A 19,206-nucleotide genomic window follows, 5' to 3' on the forward strand; every position below is an offset into this window, starting at 1 on the left:
TTTTTATATTCATTTATTTAATTTATTTTAGTATGTATGAGATCATTCATTACTATTACCTATTGCCCACAACTGTGTGGCAGATTGTAATATCTTTCAATAAATAAAAATAACTACTAAAAAAAAAAAAATGTTTATATGTGTAACAATTGAATTCAAAAATAATTTCTCAAATTTCTTTTAAGTAACCAACTTAAAAATGTGAACAAATCATAATTTTTTTCATTGAATAATCATTTCTATTTTTCAGCAATAAATGAGAATCAGCTAGTGTTAGAGGAATAAGGATTATGTTTGATTCAGACATCACTGGTACTCATAGCGATCCCCGGATCCCGATCCACATGGCTCTAACTATGTAAATAATGAGATATACAGTATGATTGCTGCCACAAAGATTGAGTACTTTTATCACTGATGTCGATAGAGAATGAAGGATTTTTAAACAATAGACTTTGAAGAAGTAATCTATGATTTAGCTACAAATATGAAGAAAATTAACTCTTGTTAACACTACAATAGGGAGCGCTGTAGCACCGTGGTAAGGCATGATACTACTAACTCCAAGGACCCGGGTTCGAATCCGGCTAGGCAGAAAATTGTTTTCTGTTACACTGTAACCGTGAGTCAACCCTGTGGGTTCCGTAGCCCACCTGGGGTCTACTCAGCCTTATTAATTGGGTGAAAATCTGGCAGTCGAGCGTGACCCTGACCAAGTCATCTCCTTGAACAACCGTTGGTCTAGTAACAGTACTTCCTTACAAAGTACTGACCCTTCATGAGTTGTACAGATTTTAATACCTTTTTTTAAAATATTACAACTAGTTCAAGATGACCCTGGACATACCCCTCCTATACAGGCATGAATGAGAATTATCAACAGTGTATAGTTGTGTAGTTAATGTAGTTTAACAAAAAATATTACGATAGTTTAACAAAAAAAAAAAAAATTAATACTGTTTATGGAATAGTAATAACTATGCAACATGCAATATCTAGCTACATACCTAAAGTACATAGCGTATTTTCAGAAAAAATAATACTTAATTATTGAACCGATTAGTCTCCTTAAGAAAATTAAATTGTGAACTGTAATTTATAACACTGTAATGAATTTCGATACAGATATCGTGAACGCTCGATGGTAGATAATCCTAATGGTGAGTCATTTACTCTTTGATATTATTATGATATAAAAAATAATATACTATTCTTGTTTCAATTATTTGCTGACACGCCAGGTCATCCATTAAAGACCAGCACGTGATAAAAATCCCTAGTACTTCAGATAACTGTTTTGTGAACATGAATCCAGCAGCATCAATTCCTTTCAGCAAATACGGTATTTTTTTATTAAATTTACGAAGCACGTGAAACTTGTGTTATACATTATACATTCAACTATCGGCCCCCCTTGGTTTCCCGTTGTGTTAGTAGTTGGAATTAAATTTGATTGTAATTAGTTGTTTCAATTACTCTGAGCCAACTAACAATATTAATTGTGGACCACAATTACAACAGTGGTTCATAAGTAATTAAAATTACCTCTAATTTTTATTTTCTTTCACCAATTTCAAATAACAGTAATTGAATTACGTTTTGCCAACACTGGTTCTTAGCTTCATCAATAAATATCCCATAGCTTTTTCGATAAATATTCCATTTATCATCATTCTTTCAACTGCTTGTTTCCACTTAGTTAGCGAAACTGTGTTAAAATAAGATGTTATTAAATAAGTTTATGTATTCTTCTACCAACAAACGGTTACCGAATTTGTTGGTAGAAGAATACAGAATCTTATTTAATAACATCTTATTTTAACACATTGTCGCTTCCTAACTAACGTTTCCTAAATGTTGTAATCATACAGAAAGTGAAAACGATTTTTGTAGACAGAATTCAAAATTTTCGCTCGCATTTTATGTTGTTTTAGACGTCAAAAAAACAAGTTTATTCACAACTTTTACTTATGTGTACGCAAGAGAATTTTTCTTAACAACTTTATTACTCAAAAATTATTCGTCTCTTAGATTTTATTCTAAAACGGCTGATCATCGGCCTTGTAATGTCGGTAACTTTGTACCTACTAGAAATGGTGAGGAAACTATAACTTACGCTTACGCTACCTACGTACTTGCTTACTTAGGACTACCGCCTGCCTCATTACCTCTACTGTACACTTGTATACAAATAATAACTTACTAAAACTATAATTGCTATTAAAATTATTACAAGTTGTATGAGTATTATATTCAGTATGAGTAATAATAATATACATTCAGATTTAGATAAAAACAATCAAATTATATAAACAATTTCTTGACAAATGTAATGTAGACTGTGTGGATGATTTAAGAACTATCAACAAGTGATTGAGCCGATGATGATTTGATGAAATAGGGACTTTCTAAATTAATTTAAAAATTTGGAATTACTGTTACGAAGGGTTATGCTTAAGCAAGGGTCATGATCGGATGTTATGCTTCATGCCTTTTTGTTGGTTATACATAATGGCGAGTTAAACTCCTATTGGTCATTAGAATATTTTTGGTGTTGCAGGTATAAAGAAGGGATATGACAATTGGCGAGGGGTAACTCTGAATAAGAAAATGAGTCCTACTTTGAAATCAGATTCAGCTTTCTACAAAGTAATTAAACCCATAATATATTCTTTACGGCTCATTGGCAGCTTTCCTTATTTTGAACATAAAGGTAAACTATTTAAACAATATATTCTCATCCTTTTTGACCTTTAAAAATAATTTGTATAAATATAAACACAAAAAAGAAACACACATTCTTAATGACTTTGCTGCTTATTGAAAAACTCATTAAAGTATTATTTAAAATTTCCATAACAATAGTATGAATCCACTAGAGCAACTTTTTCAAACTAGATTTATTTATTAGGTTTCCTTCCAGGTTACTCTATCTATTGTTTATTTCTAAATCTTATAGATCTGTTTTTCACATTTGGAATTCTTCTTCCATGTATCAGGTATCATCAGATTCAATTATGGAACTTAAAACATTTAGAATGTAGGGAAAATTTAGTCTGTATAGTCAAGAGGGATTCAGAAGCTGGTTGGAGATAGGTAATGGCCTCCAGGTGTTGCCAAACATACTTTATTATTTTAAGTAATTAGTTGTAAGTGCCGCCTAAATAGAATCGTTTTCCTATCCCCTGAAGTATAATAGAGGCCTAAAAACAAAATTTTAAATCAAGAGCTTTATGGCTGACTCTAATAACATGAGATTGTGAGAACATAACAAATTTAATATGTTCCTATTAAAGATACATAGGCGTTTGAAAGAAAATAATATAGTAAGTTAGATCATTATCCTATTAGATATTATGATTTTGTATCGTTTGAAGGATGTAATTATTATATTATATCGTGATCCAAAATACAATCCTTATTCACCAAAAAGTACTTATTTAACTTTTTGATGAATAAGGATTGTAAGGAATAAAATTTGAATTATAATCTTAGTTGAATAATATATTCTAATTTATAAATAATACGTGAGGGGAGTGGTTCAGTGGTTAGGGGTGCTTCTAACTCACTGAGCCTCTAACTCCAAGGATCTGGGTTAGAATCCGGCTGTGACAAATAATTATGTATTCTGTTACTTTTGCCGTGAGTCAACCCTGTGGGTTCGGGAATCCTATCTTCATGATGTGGATATCTTTAATTAGGGAAAAATCGTTAGTCGTTGCAGAGTCGTTGGTCTAGGATATCCCTACAATGTACTGCAGTACTGTGTTGCCATAGGTACTGTGTCTTGCAGTAGGGTACACCCCTGCGTGGGTTGGAGCAGTACAGATTTATTATCATTTTTTTTTTATAACTAATATCGTTTTAAAAAGAATTATTTTAGTTTTATAATGAATATTGTAAGTTAATAGCATGTTTAAAACCATTCAAAAATTATTAAATATTTCTGTAATTTTAAATGTCGAAATATTTTGTAAATTCAATATATATGTCAAGGTTACAACTTATAGAATGTCTGACACTAAGCCTAATATAGATAACTGACAATATCATTGTGTATATGTGAACTACAAATGCATATAACTTTAAAATATTCATCAGTACAATAAGACTAAAGCTTATTAAACAAGGTGGAGGATGCTATATTATTTGATTTAAATAGATAAATATATATCCAAATAGTGAAAATTTAAAAAAAAGTAAATTGCTATGAGGAAGTGTTCATTACTGCCCAGACTTTTAAGCTAGTGACATCTGGTTAGTGGATGTGCCTTTACATTTTTGACAGCTTTATGAAATGGAAGGCCTGCTGGAAATTCATTTCATTTTGAAATAACCTGCTGACATGCCAATTTCGGCAGGTTCCTATTAGTGAATTTTATAGGATATAAACATTATAACTCTGGGATAATGTAAACATCATTTAAATTTATAACGAATATTTAACTACTATTCAAATGCTTAAATGTTATTTTGAAAAATTAAGTTTGAATAAAATAAATCAAAACATCTACTTTGGTGTTGTAAATAAGAAGACATCACTAAGGATATAACATTTATCTCAAGTATTGTTATCTTTAATTATATATATTTTTTATCAAATTATATTTATGTTTTCATATTATTTTGCGTTTAATGTTAAGAAATGGTATGAGTATATAATCACACACAATTTCTTTTTTACTTTGAATGTTTACTAGAACGTATAAAAACGTGAACTTACATATTTTTGAATTAGTATTTTTTACTTAATACATAAATGAATGGAGTATTTAAAACCCATTGCATCAATTTTATGTTAATGACGTTGAAACTTAGTCAAGATAATTGCAAATAAATTTGTTATTAAATTTAAAAACATTGTTAGTATAATTTGATGATTATTCATGTATTTGCCACTGCTTTTCCACTACGATTCAGAACTTATTAATAATTCTCATTGTTCTTGATAAGTGATCTATTACCATATACAGGATATTGAATCTATATATGATAAACATTTTATTTTACAGGCACTCCACACTTCAAACTGTTATCCTGCTGGACTTTGTATTCAATAGTGTTTATAACTGTTGAAATAATATTATTGTATTTACGTACAATGAGGTTATTCAATAATGATAAGAATATGTTTGACACCAGAGTCCGTTCCCAAATTAACGTCTTAATCAACTTATTCCAAGCTTGTGGTCTGATAACACTTTGGTTCGAAGTGGCAGGCATCGTCAAATATTTCTCAAAATGGTGTTCTTTTCAGGTACGTCATAATATATTTCACATAGAATTAATTCGAGAAGTACTTCTAACAATTTGACGTGAACCACTTACAAAAATTATATACTACTAATTTTAAACATTTAGATTTTTGTAGCTTATTGGGTTTATTCATTGATTATTAGGAAAAAATCAAATTTAAATATATATATTTTAAAAGGTATTCTTTTTTCTCCATTTACAAACGTATTTAGTAGGATGCAGTACCTCCTCTACTTCAAATTAAAGATTGGCATCGATGTTCTATACTCTCCATAAGCCTCAAAATATAATGTTGGAGCAAAGAAGCCCATTCCTCAATTAGTGCATATATTTCTTAATGAGCATGTATGTTGGTGCAGCTATTTGCTCATTCCTCATTACTCGATATGTTTTCCCAGGGCACTATAGAAGGAACTTCCACCGTATGGCCCATTCAATTGTTGGTTTTGCTCTTTCCAAATTCTAAAAGAAGAATGCTGATGAAGAACAAATTTCGACTCGCTAGTAAATAAACAACAGTCTTGATCCTCATCATGATTATATTGAAGGCTCACTTTGTTTCAAATTTTGTTGTTGTTTGTTTCAAATCCCCTCCCGCTGGCCTTCTTGCTTTCAAAGCAACTTTGTGGAGGCGGTTTTTAACTTTCTGAGTCGAAATACGATCTCCTGTTGTCTTAAGCACATTGCAACCGCCTAGCTGTTTAGTCCCCTTACCTAGCCTGGATTCTGAAATAGCGGTCCTGCTGAAGATTAGTTTTGCCACCACGATAGAACTCGGTACATCTCTAGTATCTTTACCTTTACCAGTCTCTTCCGATAACCAACCTGACTTTGTTCAATAAAAGCCCTCCCTAAATCTTCACTAGTAACTTTTCGTGAAGCTCTGGATAAATGATTGCTTTAAGTACTTTTTTACAATGTGTTCAGATGGTAAAATATGGATATTTACTTCTATAGGTTGTAAAATTATAAAAATAAATTTCAATCGCGTGAAAATTGAGTTTGGTCCTGTTTATTTTTGTGTTTCATTGATCTTCCTAGTGACAATTAAGATGAAGAACGTGGATAAGTTTAAATTAGGAAAAAAATAATATGGTGGTGATAAAAGAAAATAAACGATATCTACATTTTTGTAAGTGACCCACTACAATTTTTGAGCAGCTGAATACAAATTTACCCACGACCCACTATAATTTACCTACGAATACTAATTTACGAACTTTCCATCTTCAATAACAGTAGCTGACCATATTAGTCATACTGACCATTTGATTTTAAAAACTGAAATACTAATTTCATTCTTTTCTCATCGTTCCTAAGGGTTCTTGAAATATTAAGATATATCCTATTGAGGTGTAACGTGAAATATGAGTATTCCTGGAAGATATGGCTAAGTGTCAAATTTTTATTACAATATTGACATTTTGGAGGCGTTCGCTTGGAGATAAGATAGGAGTGAGTGAGCTTCGTCTGACCTATTCTCAGCCTAGTCAGTACGTCCTCCTCTTTACGACAATTACGGCTGAAAGCACCCCAGGACTTGACGTCCTTTTTAATAATTTTTAGTTTATTCCTTTAGCTTTCGTTCCATAAAGATTAACATCTATCTTTGGTTTCATGTTTCTGATGGAGTTAAAATTGCTTTACCCCGTCCCGGGAGCGCGAGTTGCAGCTCGATCAGCCAGTTCATCCCCTGCGATTACTGTATGACTTGAAACTCATATAAATGTAACAGACATACCCATATCTTTCCCAGTGTTTAGGTAGAAGTGGATGCAGGAAATTTTCGGGTGTTCCGGATACATACAGTCTAAACCATTTATCAAACTTAGCAAAACTGTAATTATTGTTATATTGTTGTGGACATAGATAAATAGAAGTGAAGTGCTGCTGCTACTGCATTGAGCTTGGCAGTCAATATTTTGCATAGTTTGTGGAGTTTAAGCTTGTACGTTGAATCATTGGTTCATTTGTTCGAAGGAAGATGCTGAGGATCGGTTCTAAAGTATTCAGTTTTTAAGTGTTGAATTTAGTTTTTATCGAAAAGAAATGAAAAATTTTGGATTGAAAATTTATTTTTGTGTCGGATGTTTTGTCTGTAGATATAATTTTGAAGTGTAGGTTATGGTTAATTTTGATCTTCAGAAGAAAAGTGTTGATTGTCCATAAAGTAGGGCATACTAAGGGAATAATGTTCAGTTTTTTAGTGCAGCTAGTTTTTAGTAAAGTGATATGGTGTTACCAAGTTAGTTTTCCATCGAACGTTAGGCCTAAAAATCTAAGGAGGTCGGTGTGTGGTATTAGGGACTTTCTTAGGAATAGTTCTCTTAACTGAGGTTTATTTCGTTTTCTACGGAAGGGGAGGCATCTTGTTTCGTCTAAGTAAAATCTAGTATTGATACTTAATGGCCTAAGGCAAATTGAGTCTCAATTTATTCACAGTCAGAGAAAAAGGAGTAGGGCTGAGGGCCTAAAATTTTCGCATCCAACTCGTACCCAATAATGCCGATTAGTCAAAAATTTCCTCATAAATGAGAAAATTTGGCCAATGATTTTACAGATGCAACAAGTAAGAAAGATTGGGCAGTAGATATCTAGATGGGATGCGTTTGTGTGTGGATTTCCTGTTTTAAGAGTTGGGATGTCAGTTAAATTGCGCCAAATTTTCCAGGGTGCCAGATGTGTATTGTGCTGTTTTAAAATTTCTAATCATTTCATAGCGAACGTTTTCAGGTCCGGGAGATGAACCTTTTTTTAGTGTAGAGACTATGAATGGGGTCATGAAACAGTCTTCCGTTGACTAATATAGTCAAGCGGGGGCGAGAGGTGTTGGACGTGAGGCTAATTCCTCCTAATTATCATTTCCTCCTCACATTGAGGTTCAAAATGTTTTTACATAAAGTAATAAATAATAACAATAATAAATTGTTGGTATTAAAAACCGTCATAGTCAAACATTTGCAACAGAAGATCACAAAGTTTGAACAGCTGCATGACATTTCCAGAGGTGGTTATCTTTAAATAAGGCATTGGCCTAGACACAATTTTTAAAAAATAAATTAACTTATCTAACTCATGATAGAGGATCATCATTGGTGAAATTGTGTTTAGCAAAAGGAATACTTTAAATGTCATTATCATCTTATCTATTGTCCTCTAAAGTCTAAATATTTTAAATTTGTGTTCTTTTTAAATTTTTGTTTTATTTTGTATTGCAGGAAGAACTCACTGCCTACAGTATTGTTTTGGATACCAGGCTTAAGAAATGGTCTTATGGCTTCTTGATGGGATGTTTCATTTACATACTCTCAGTATCTTATTTCGAATCAAGTACCTATGGAGGGATAGTCTACCTGCCCCCCGTTATGATCATCCATGCTAACATTTCCCTTACCTTATTACTAGTGTTATTTTCAGGCATATTCACTCAATGTACAGCAAGCTACTTGTGTAAGCATATAAAGCGCAGCCGACGAACTCAGGAGATAGTTGTTTATAGAAAACTATGGATTAAGCTGGCACACTTGACCACTGAACTAGGAAATGTTGTAGGTCCGACAATGATGGAATGGCTATTGTTAGGCAGTATCGTCACCATCATTGGCTTTTACTCCTTAATCTATCTTCTCCAAGGAATTGTCAAAGACAACACATACGATCAAATCAACAAGATCAACTCTGAAGCTTTCTTTTTGATAATAACCTTAATTTTCCTGATATTTCTTTGTGAGTTCGGTCACAGATGCACTTGTTCTGTAAGTCATACAGTAAGAATAGATTTATAGTAGGTATTAAGATATTAATAGTACAATATTAAGATATTTGTAATTGCATTGATTTGCTTCCGATTTTTTTTTTCAGTCATCTAATTAAAAATACATTGTTTTACCAAATATTATCAAACTTATGGAACATTTAATACCCCGATCAAGTATTTTTTTTTTCGAAAACAATTTTATTTTCAAAACACTTGTATTGAATATAACTGTTGCGAATGTTATCGCAGGTTGATGGGGATACATTTTCTATCCGTTTCATAACTCCTAGAACAAGGTTTTTGAGGTTTATAAGCTTTCCAAGTACCTTTATAAATTTGCAGCGCTCTGTAGGGGAACCCATAGCGGCCACAGTAGATCAGATGAATGTAGGTAAGATTGTTTTCTAGACAGAACAATACTACAAAAGTGGTGATGAATTATAGTTAAAATTCTGTCCTTCCCAATTGTCTTTTTGTGTTTTTTAACGATTTTTTCCTCTCCATAATCCTCTCTAAATTGAGTTGCAGGGTATAAAATTTTGGCGGAAATCTTTATTTTGGATCTCTGAATTAAATTTAATCAACTTATTATCTTTAATATTCTTATTTCACAGCCTATCGATTTACACCCATACTGCATCAAATACATGCTATACCAAGGAACTGATTTTTTGTAACACTTCCAGACTACTGTAATATAATTTACTATCATTGTCATAAATAGCAAACCTGAAATTTCCAAGGGAACATGAAAACATTTATTGATAAATTAAGTATATTTAGGCGTTTTTTATCACCTTCTATCTTTGGCTTGATCTACTATAATTACAAAATATTGGTTTTCAATCATAGAAAATATTATCCTTTTCATCCTTCTTCCAAAATGTTTTTTATAGTTTTTCGCATCTCCACAGTTCTTTCAAAATGAGTTAGAGGGTTAAAAAATTGTAAGTAAATTTCCATAAAGTTAATATTATCGATTTTACACTTTCTCACTATTTTGTAGAAAACGGCTCTAACAATTTTTGTTAAACCCGTTTATTAAATGTTTTTAAATATCAGCTAGATATTCCTCTTTGAAATTGACAAAAACTGCTTAAATATAGAATTTTTAAAAAAACACACTCTTATAGTATATATGATAAATAAGAAAATAACTGGATTAATTTAATTAACTATGAAAGGTTTGGGGCAATACTGAAGGAAAGAAAAAGAGAATATATCTTCTCAGGTTAAATAAAATTTTCTGAATTATGTTTAGAAAACAATTTTACATAGATTGTAATTTGTGGCTCATCCCATGTTGAATCACTCGGTAATGGCACGCAGCTCCTCATATTTTGATAAAACGTGACACCAATAATTCCATTACTCTCTTGATAACACCTTCAAACATTGTCCACCTTATCATTTATAGTTTTGTCAATATCTTTTTAAATTTTTGTTTGTTTGCCGCTATCCAAAGCCTCGAAAAAGGATCCTTTAACATGCACTCATACCTTAACCCTTTTAGTGCCGGGCGTAAAAGAGGTGCCTATTCGAAGATAACCAGCCGAATTTCATTATTTTATAAGTTAATTCTCCGCTAAAACTTTAAATTTTCTAATAAACTACAAATATTTCAATATATTTTATTAGATATTTAAGAAATGGTATTTTTGTGGCCATTTGAATGGCCAGTAGCAGAGTAGTAAATGATTGCAATATAATTAACTTAACATGCTTATCATAATTTAATCTTTCTCGAAATCGTGTTTTGACTAACATGAAATTTAGCCTACAGCAAGAGTAATCTATCTACTTTCAAAATGAGATAAGGAAATCAATTTAAAAGGAAGTTTAGGGGGAATTTTGAGTGATCACTCAAACCATTATCAGTAGGCCATATTATGACCAGGGATCCTAAATATGGCATATACAGGCAACTTGCTTCCAAGGAAAAGCCAAAATTAAATTTTAACACGATTCAAATCATAAAAAAAATATTACAGAAGGTAATAATATCATATGAATACATTTAGGAGGTTACTCTTCATATTCTGGACACACACACACCTTATCAAATCGACTGCCATACCCACCACACAATTAGTGGATGTACATAAGCTTACATTACCATTTCTTACATACCTGAAAATCGTCTTGACAAGTACAACAAAATCAGCTCTCGTTCTTGTTCTTAGCTGATAATTTGGAGTTGAACATTAATTTCTGTAATCCGCAAAATGTTTAATCCATGCAATAAAAGTTAAGGTAGTCATTGACTTCTTCTGGATTATGATTATCCTTGTACCAAAATGTCCTAGTAAGACTGGATCGGTTGTCCTTTGAAGATGATCTCATTAGGAGAGGAGGAGGAAGGGTAAAGCCATATTCATGAGTTATATCATGGACGTTTCTGCATCTTTTTTTTTTGTCAAAACTTACTACTAATTACTAACAAAATAGCACTTTTGTGATGAAAAATATGCTCGAAAATAACAGAAAACATATGGCTAACCTATGGAATCATATAATAATATGGACCATATTAGGGTAACCTCAAGTTTTTACAGAATTTCACCCACTTACTTTAAAAAAAAAAGACGAAATTCAAACAAAACCTAAGTAATATCCTGAAAGTACAGATTATAAGCTATCAAAATCACCAGCAGTTCCCAGTCACCAGCTCAAATATATCATCATCAAAAAATAGCAATGATCTGTGTCATTTGACTCCAAAGCTAGGCTAGTGAATCGCAGAAACCGTTCTTCCATAACTTGCTATTGTTATGTCTTGTTTACGTATAAAAACAGATGCTACCCTTTTTTTTTTTTTTTTATTTTAGTAATCTTTGTATTATTATTCAGCACTAGGCTATAATAGGACCTAGGCCATATTTGGTCCATCTACCTTATTCATTATTCTGAAAGAAACAAAAAATAAACTATTTTTGAAATACAGATCATTTGTTGATGATTTTTACATCAATATATGTTTGTCCTCCTATTTTGTGTCTTCGGGTTGTTTTTTTACAGTTTTCTGTTTAAGATACTAACGGGTTTAAAGGAAAGAGGTGATAGAAATATCCAAACGTTACCATATATTATTTAATAGATTAACAATATGGATTAGTGAACCAATCCTCCTGTAGCTCTTGATAAGATAAAAATGTTCCTTGCAATTTTGTTATTATGTAGTGACGATAGTCTTTTGAAATAAAACTTCTTTGGCGACGTTTTACAACTCAAAAACAACAAAATATATGTGAATAAATGGATTTTGTGACGCGAGGGATGGAACGGAAGTGGTGGAGAGTGAGGAGCAATAATAGCCAATTCTAGCAGGAAAATATTATAATAGGAGAGAAGGAAATTGCAGCAGTCAACAATCCCAGCAGTGTCGGTCCGATTGAGTTATCTCCTTAAAGCTTCCACTCTCCTATTAAAATGTAAAAAAATTCCTAGTAGAATTGACTTAAGTTATTCTATTCTAATTATTATTATTAAACTGGAATTAGTTTTTTTTATTAGAGGGAATACTTATAGCCCCTCTTAGTAATGAACTAGAATTCAAAATTATATCTTGACAGTAAAAAGTGGAAAAGATAGCGCCCAAAATCGAATGATAAGTTTTTGAACGTTTCAATTAAAATATCATGAAAACTAAAAGTCGGAGTTGCACACTGTACACAGTGTTAGTATTTCATCCGCTTTAAAATGACTTATTAGTTCGAAGTTGTATCTTCATGCTACACCACGTTAGAGATATCAAAACTGGACAAGATAGGGCCAAAAATCACATTGTTAAGATAAATAATTATAATAACACGTTTGACTTTTTATTGTTGTTAGGATAAAGATGTAAGGGGATTTTGTTTTTCTAGCCTTGTCCCCGTCTTAAACACATTCATATTGCTAAGATAAATTTAGTTAAAACAATTTTTATTTTAAGGTAAACTTAATCTAAACAATTAATACCTTTTCCACAAGATAAATTACTTTTATGAATGATAAACTCACCATTAGAAATTACTACAAGAGGTGGTACATAATTGACGCAATATTTGCAAGAAATATTGAAAACATTCAATCAAATATTTACATTTAATATTTTAGCTGTCACTAGTCAACCATATCAGCATTTACCAATATCACGAATGAACAAAAATAACATTAGTTCTTTCCGGAGACATATCGAAAGAATTCTTGAAGTAAAGAAAATTTTTTATAGGTATCGTACAAAACAATAATTGAGACGAAATATCTCTGAAGTGATACACAATTTTTTTAAAGTACTAAAATCATGTAACGTGATATCGCATTTTAACGACAATTTATTTTTTTTTTCAACTCCGGAACCTTCGAGACCCACTTACTGTCCTGGATAAAAGTGCGATAAACAGAAACCACCTGACTCCTGTATGATTACATAAGCATTGCGTTTTTCCAAATGGAGCTCCGTGCGACAGAATTGAGGGGATAACAATAGCAAGAAGCCTTGTTGGACTTCCAATATTCAGCATAAACGTGAAAATAGGGATACTATTCTAGCAGATTTGGCGCTGATGTACTCTGTGTGAACGTTAAATCGGAGATGAGTATCAATCATTACTGCTAGCTGTTTTAAACACAGCTGAGAACGAATCTCGTTTCTACCTACTATGATAGTGATAATCTCAGTTTGCTTCCTGCTAGTTACTCGGTCTCATAATCAACAAGTTGCAGATCTACCCAAGACAGCTATCGGTTGTGAGGGTTACTTCTTAGTACTTCACCGCCGCCACCACTCCAACATAATCAGCGAACCCCGCAACTGTAACTCCCTCTGGCATTGTCAATTCAATAATTCCATCGTACACTACGTTCCATAGAAGAGACCCTAATACGGAGCCCTGTGGGACACCACCAGTCACCTTGCATCTCCTTGGGCCAATGTCTGAATGATAAAATAGAGCTCTATCCTTAACGTAGTATGTAGTAACTCTCATTAAATCCATTCATCTAAACGAATGAATCATCATCAAAAGTTTTCATTTTCCAGTTTCAATTTAATCAAGAGAGCCTGGTGGCCATTGTGAGAATAAAATCCTCAAATCTTCCGTGTAGTGACCTTTGCAAGCGGCCACTGGCAAAATTGAAATCTAAAGATTTTAGAAAAAGTATTATTTTACATAGAAAGTCGTTGAATGTAATGGAGAATGAAGAAAAATGCGTAAATAAAACGTCTTTATTAATATGAGTTTGTGCATGAGCATGCGCTGTAGGTTCAGTCTGATAAATGATTTAATCACAACAGTTATTCCATAGTTCGTTTTATAATTTCACTAATCCTACGTCTAAGCCTTTCAGTTGACTTGATAACTCCATAAAATCATTCTTAATTTGTTGAATATTGGTTCTATAACAAATTAGCTTTCAATAATGCAGAACATATATTTTATTAAATTGGTATATTTTTTATATTTCTGCCAAACTTTTGCTACGAGAAATAATTTTCCGAACTGTTGAAATTGGAGTTAGTAGAATTGTCAACTGAAAAGCTCATTTGGAAAATTAGTACTAGAAAGTATTGCCTCAATGGCGAATCTACAAATATCAGTTTTCACACTAGCAAAGAATCATTTCAACTCACTCCATCATTGTAATCAAGCATTGTGAAATTAAATAAAGTTAGAAACATGTACTTTTATTTTTATTTCTTTTACGTTAAATCAGACTGAGCCACAGTTACAAGTGGATGAGTATAGCTAGTTTTTAATGAAATAACAGAGATTTAAAGATTTACCAATGTGATTATTTTTATTTTTTTAACGGAATATTGATTTATTTATAATATCCTGTGATAATGCGGATTATTGAATGAATGGTTATTTACTTGAAGAGTGAAAAGGAGTTATATGACTAGTCAAATTTTCAACTTCAACATAAAGACGAATTTTAAAATCGAAAAAAGGCGTTAAAAAACACAAGCCTATGGCTCTTCTGTTGATCCTAGAACGTGCCTATATATATTTTTTTTTTTAAACACCACTCATTATGGTGCAAATGTCTGGGGAAATTCTCCCTATATACATACTGTATTGAGAAATCTATTTGTATGGACATTTATACCCAAACCGGTGAGAAAAATCGTGTGATTGAATAAATTAGATATTTTATTATTTGATATTTACTGATATAATATATAATTAATTAAACAAATAAACTGTTTTATAATAGAGATTCATATTTAACATACAGTTGATTATAAACATTCTTGACAATTAAAATAGAAAATTTAGTACCTAATCCTTTGTGATTTTAATAAATATCATTCGAAAATCGTCAATAAAAAGATAAATAAACCAAATCTAGTACACTATACTAATATTTGTGGCATACAGTCAAAGAAGCATAACCAATTACTATAATATTTCAGGTGGGAACTAAAGTGCAAACAGAACTTCTAGAATTGAGCTTTACAGGAAGAGATAAAGAATTTCAGCAAGAGGTAAGAGAATGTTTTAAAACTATTGTTCGATAATGGGAGTTTATTTTTATATTTTAAAGAAATCCCAGATAAAGCCTAGGATTTCATAGTTAAATGGAAAAAAAATATCGATATAGCTTATACAATACTAGAAAAAAAAGTTGGTTGATACCTTATAGCACATGTGGTTTGATATATGAAACATATAGTAAGAAGAAATAACCTTACTTTGGATTAGAAATCAGTAGCCAGACTTGAGCAGAAATTGATTTCTACCCAAATTAGGATGATTTGTGAAAATTACCAAGTTCAATAACCACTACATTTAAAAAATATAAAGGAATGAAACCGACTATTTTCTTAAAATACGTAAACATTGCATTCATCATTATAAAGAAATATTAGAATTATTTAATAACCACCACAAAATTTTTATTTTTATTATTATAATTATTTTTGCTGTACACAAGACCCATAACGAAAAATAGTAGAGGTTCCTGGACTGTTTTTCTTTTTATAAACAAAGAAATAACAACTAAACGAAACCAGATGAAAATAACGAATATCAATTTTATGTTAAGAATAAAACAGTTTAACAAAAGATAACGAAGCTGTGTACATATCAATGCGATCGGAACATATTATGTGGCCACGACTTTTTCCGCTTCAAATTCTTGTTTCTATTTTCAATTTCTCTCCTATAATTATTTATTAAATTCTTTATATATATTGTATTTATCCAATTTTTATCAATGCTAACAAGAAGAACGGGTTATTTATCTAAAATAAGAAAAATTGAAGGTATTTTATAGGAAGTGTTTTTCAAAATTCATCATTTAAGCGCTATTATTCTATTTCAATGAGTACAAAAACAGCCTGATACAAAATAACACTTAATTCTATATTAATTTAACAAGTTCGATCGAAATCGTTAGAGCCGTTGTTGAGAAAATCCTAAACAAAAATTGTGAAATCGATTTTCTAAAATGATACTTCTGGTTAGTTGGTTTTAACAAAAACGTTGCTGTAACATCCCAGATATATACATGCTCTAAATATGTTATTTCAAATTTTAACCACCCCTAAAACTTGTTAGGAAATTGATAATTTAATTTTGAAAATGTATAATTGATAATTTGTTATTAGATACGTCATACTATTCTCCTCTACATTAACATATTAGATATAATGAATTGGTTTGTCTTAAAATTAAAAGAATTTAAAGTACTAATTTATAATTTAAGTACGCAAAAGAGTGCGAAGTATACTTACCCCAAAGAAATTGGGGAAGAGTCTGAATTAATTTCACTTTTCATATGTATAAATTGGACGGGTCAACAGGTGAGTATGAAAAATGTTCCTTATAAATTTGGGACTTTCAATAATATTTTAAGTTGGTGAATATCTCACTAAGTTATGCATATTGCCTGTAAATTCAAAAGATAAAATTTACACAGGCTAAAAAAAAAATTTAGCATTTTTAATGATATACTTAGTAAATATTCTTTAATTTGTTTATTTAGGTGAATCTGTTTATCGAAACAATACATTTCCGGTTTCCGAACTTAGTGCTCTGTGGTTTTGTAACTCTCAACCGACAATTTTTGGTTTCTGTAAGTACCAGAGTCGAATTTTTTTTTTTTAATATAGTAAATAAATAATTCATTATAAATTAAAACCATTTGATTATTTTGTATAATATTTAGTTGTTCAAGTAATGTTAAGTTGAAATTGATAAGTAACATCGTTCAATGTATTGTCGGATTATTAGAACATATGTCATTTTGAAATCGATTGTTTTTAAAATCGATTTTATTTTCTAACACTATGTTTACACCTCCGAAAATAGCAATCGATTTAATCAAGTGTCGTTTTTAGCAACTTCGCATTTTTGGATTACTTTCTTCTTTTTTTTAGTACCACTGGAATTCAATACTTATAAAGTGGATTTTCTGGACCAATATTAGTGCAAGAAGTTAAGTTTTTCAGGATCACACTCAATAGGCAGTTTTTCCCACCAATTAAGAGTACCCGCTTTGTATAGACTGAATATACCCAATGATATGATCAATCCATTGATAATATAACAAAATAAATAATTATCTGCAACAGCTGGACTATAATCCGTCATATATGAGAATAATAACCTCTTTGAATAATGTTTGAGGGGGGTTTGACGTAGGTTAATCGCTATTGAAGCCACGGGCTGATTTGCGGAAACGATAATACGGAATCGGGTCTAAAAAATATGAAAGTGGAACGTTCAGACTCACAATACGCCTGGAGCTTTAATGAACTGAGAGCAGAGGCTAAGAAGGGTGGTCAGGATACAATAGCCATGCAAGAGGTGCCATGGTTGGGCACAAGTAGAGTAAATAAGTACGACTGCTGCATACTGTATTGTAGTGAGAGTAAACACAAGGTTGCAACTGAATTTCTAATCTCAAGTCAGCTTGAAGAGGGGATGCTCAGTTTTCGTATAATTAACCCTTGAGTTAGTTTCATGAGAAAAAAAAAAAAAATGAAAACAGCTGTAATTCAAGGCCAGTAATGGCCAATACCATCGTGGGTATATTCTTCCCAAATTCCTCTTAAAGCCATTTCTTCTAGATTTCCAAATGTTGGAAAAATCTAATCATGTAAACCATGGCGTCTATCTGGCCAATCTATATCTAATAATCTATTATTTTATGACAATTAAACTCATGCGGGCGCGTACACACACACACACACACACACACACACACACACACACACACACACACACACACACAGACCAGTGCCAAAGGGAGTCACAGTTGTGAGATTCGCAGATGACGTTGCAGTTGTAGAGGCGGCGAAGCACTTGGAAGAAGTTACCATCGCTAACCAGGCTGTTGCCATGAAGTTGAAGTTACCATGGCAGCGATTAAGGAGAACTACCCACAATAGTTTTTTATTTCAATGTTAAATAGTTCTGTTGATGACATGACTTCCACATCGCTCATTTCTCGCAAAGTATTGATTTATTCGACTCATCAACACAGTAAGGCGAATTTTCAATGTTACATAAAGATGTTCCAAAGCAATTAAAGCATTTGACTTTTTTTTTTCTAGAAAATCATTCGTTATTTTATCTTAACACATTTATTGCGAAATAGAAAACTAATCTCTCTTTTCTGTTTATAGCTTATCTCAGGTGGAATCACTTATCTGATAGTTCTTGTCCAGTTCCGTAGTAGCCAGAACACTCAACAATGAACGAAAAAGAATTCTATACAGTAATGAATATTTTCTCGAGTACTTCACCACGTTTTTCATTTTTGCCATCCACCATCAAATTACAAATATATAGTTTTGTATTACATTTTAATATTTTGGTGTCAGTTCGCATTTCTTGCTGTAAAAATATAGATATTTTTAATGAAATGATTTATTTTTTTATGTAATCTTACCTCATAAAACTGTTTTGGCAGATGTGTTTGACTACAAGCAGAACTCTCTGTAACCAATTGGATTACTCCGAATTAGAGGTGGTGCCCTTCAAATTATTTTCTGAACAGCTATGAGTTATAAACAACACTCTACTTAAAGTCATTAAGTAGAATGTTATTTCAAATATTAAATATTTACTAGAGGAATTTTTTTTATTTCTTGTGAGCAAAATCATAAATTACTTCTTCAAAGTTTATTTATTTAATTAAGTACACCAGTTTCTGTCAACATCAGTGTCAAACTGCTCAATCTTTCTTGAAGCATCGTA

General features: G+C 31.6%; 2 protein-coding genes across 8 annotated transcripts in view; one reads left to right on the forward strand and one right to left on the reverse strand.

The window, feature by feature from the left end:
* Positions 1 to 2,319: 2,319 nt before the first annotated feature.
* Positions 2,320 to 18,771, forward strand: LOC106684589 (gustatory and odorant receptor 63a). Of its 3 annotated transcripts, XM_014426757.3 has the most exons (8): positions 2,320 to 2,713; positions 5,013 to 5,257; positions 8,475 to 8,706; positions 8,809 to 9,011; positions 14,037 to 14,207; positions 15,414 to 15,485; positions 16,988 to 17,077; positions 18,633 to 18,771. In XM_014426757.3, the coding sequence occupies exons 1-8, from the start codon at positions 2,611 to 2,613 to the stop codon at positions 18,702 to 18,704; spliced, it is 1,188 nt and encodes a 395-aa protein (XP_014282243.1). In that variant the 5' UTR covers positions 2,320 to 2,610; the 3' UTR covers positions 18,705 to 18,771. The 3 variants fall into 3 exon arrangements, with proteins under 3 accessions (XP_014282243.1, XP_014282241.1, XP_066907527.1); XM_014426755.3 differs by having other exon boundaries at positions 2,326 to 2,713; positions 8,475 to 9,011; XM_067051426.1 differs by lacking the exon at positions 14,037 to 14,207 and having other exon boundaries at positions 2,328 to 2,713; positions 8,475 to 9,011.
* LOC106684591 (uncharacterized) overlaps positions 5,407 to 19,206 on the reverse strand; it is a 29,554-nt gene continuing 15,754 nt past the window's right edge. For 2 of the 5 annotated variants that reach the window (XM_067051430.1, XM_067051428.1), the window contains exon 4: positions 18,739 to 18,843. The gene's annotated coding sequence lies outside the window, so the exon portion shown is untranslated. Of the gene's footprint in view, positions 5,719 to 8,650; positions 9,010 to 16,736; positions 16,892 to 18,738; positions 18,844 to 19,206 lie in introns of those variants that run through there. The other 3 variants (XM_067051427.1, XM_067051431.1, XM_067051429.1) reach the window with 3 other exon arrangements.

The sequence above is a fragment of the Halyomorpha halys genome, unplaced genomic scaffold (genome assembly GCF_000696795.3).
Source record: "Halyomorpha halys isolate HHAL.00 unplaced genomic scaffold, Hhal_1.1 Scaffold594.1, whole genome shotgun sequence".
NCBI lineage: Eukaryota > Metazoa > Arthropoda > Insecta > Hemiptera > Pentatomidae > Halyomorpha > Halyomorpha halys.

What these genes read in the sequence shown, in the direction of transcription:
- LOC106684589 (XM_014426755.3), top strand. Translation starts at nt 2,611, where the DNA reads ATGAGTCCTACTTTGAAATCAGATTCAGCTTTCTACAAAGTAATTAAA. An exon ending in GTCACAGATGCACTTGTTCT is followed by an intron (nt 9,012 to 14,036) that starts GTAAGTCATACA and finishes TTCATTTTCCAG; the next exon opens with TTTCAATTTAATCAAGAGAG. An exon ending in ATAAAGAATTTCAGCAAGAG is followed by an intron (nt 15,486 to 16,987) that starts GTAAGAGAATGT and finishes TTGTTTATTTAG; the next exon opens with GTGAATCTGTTTATCGAAAC.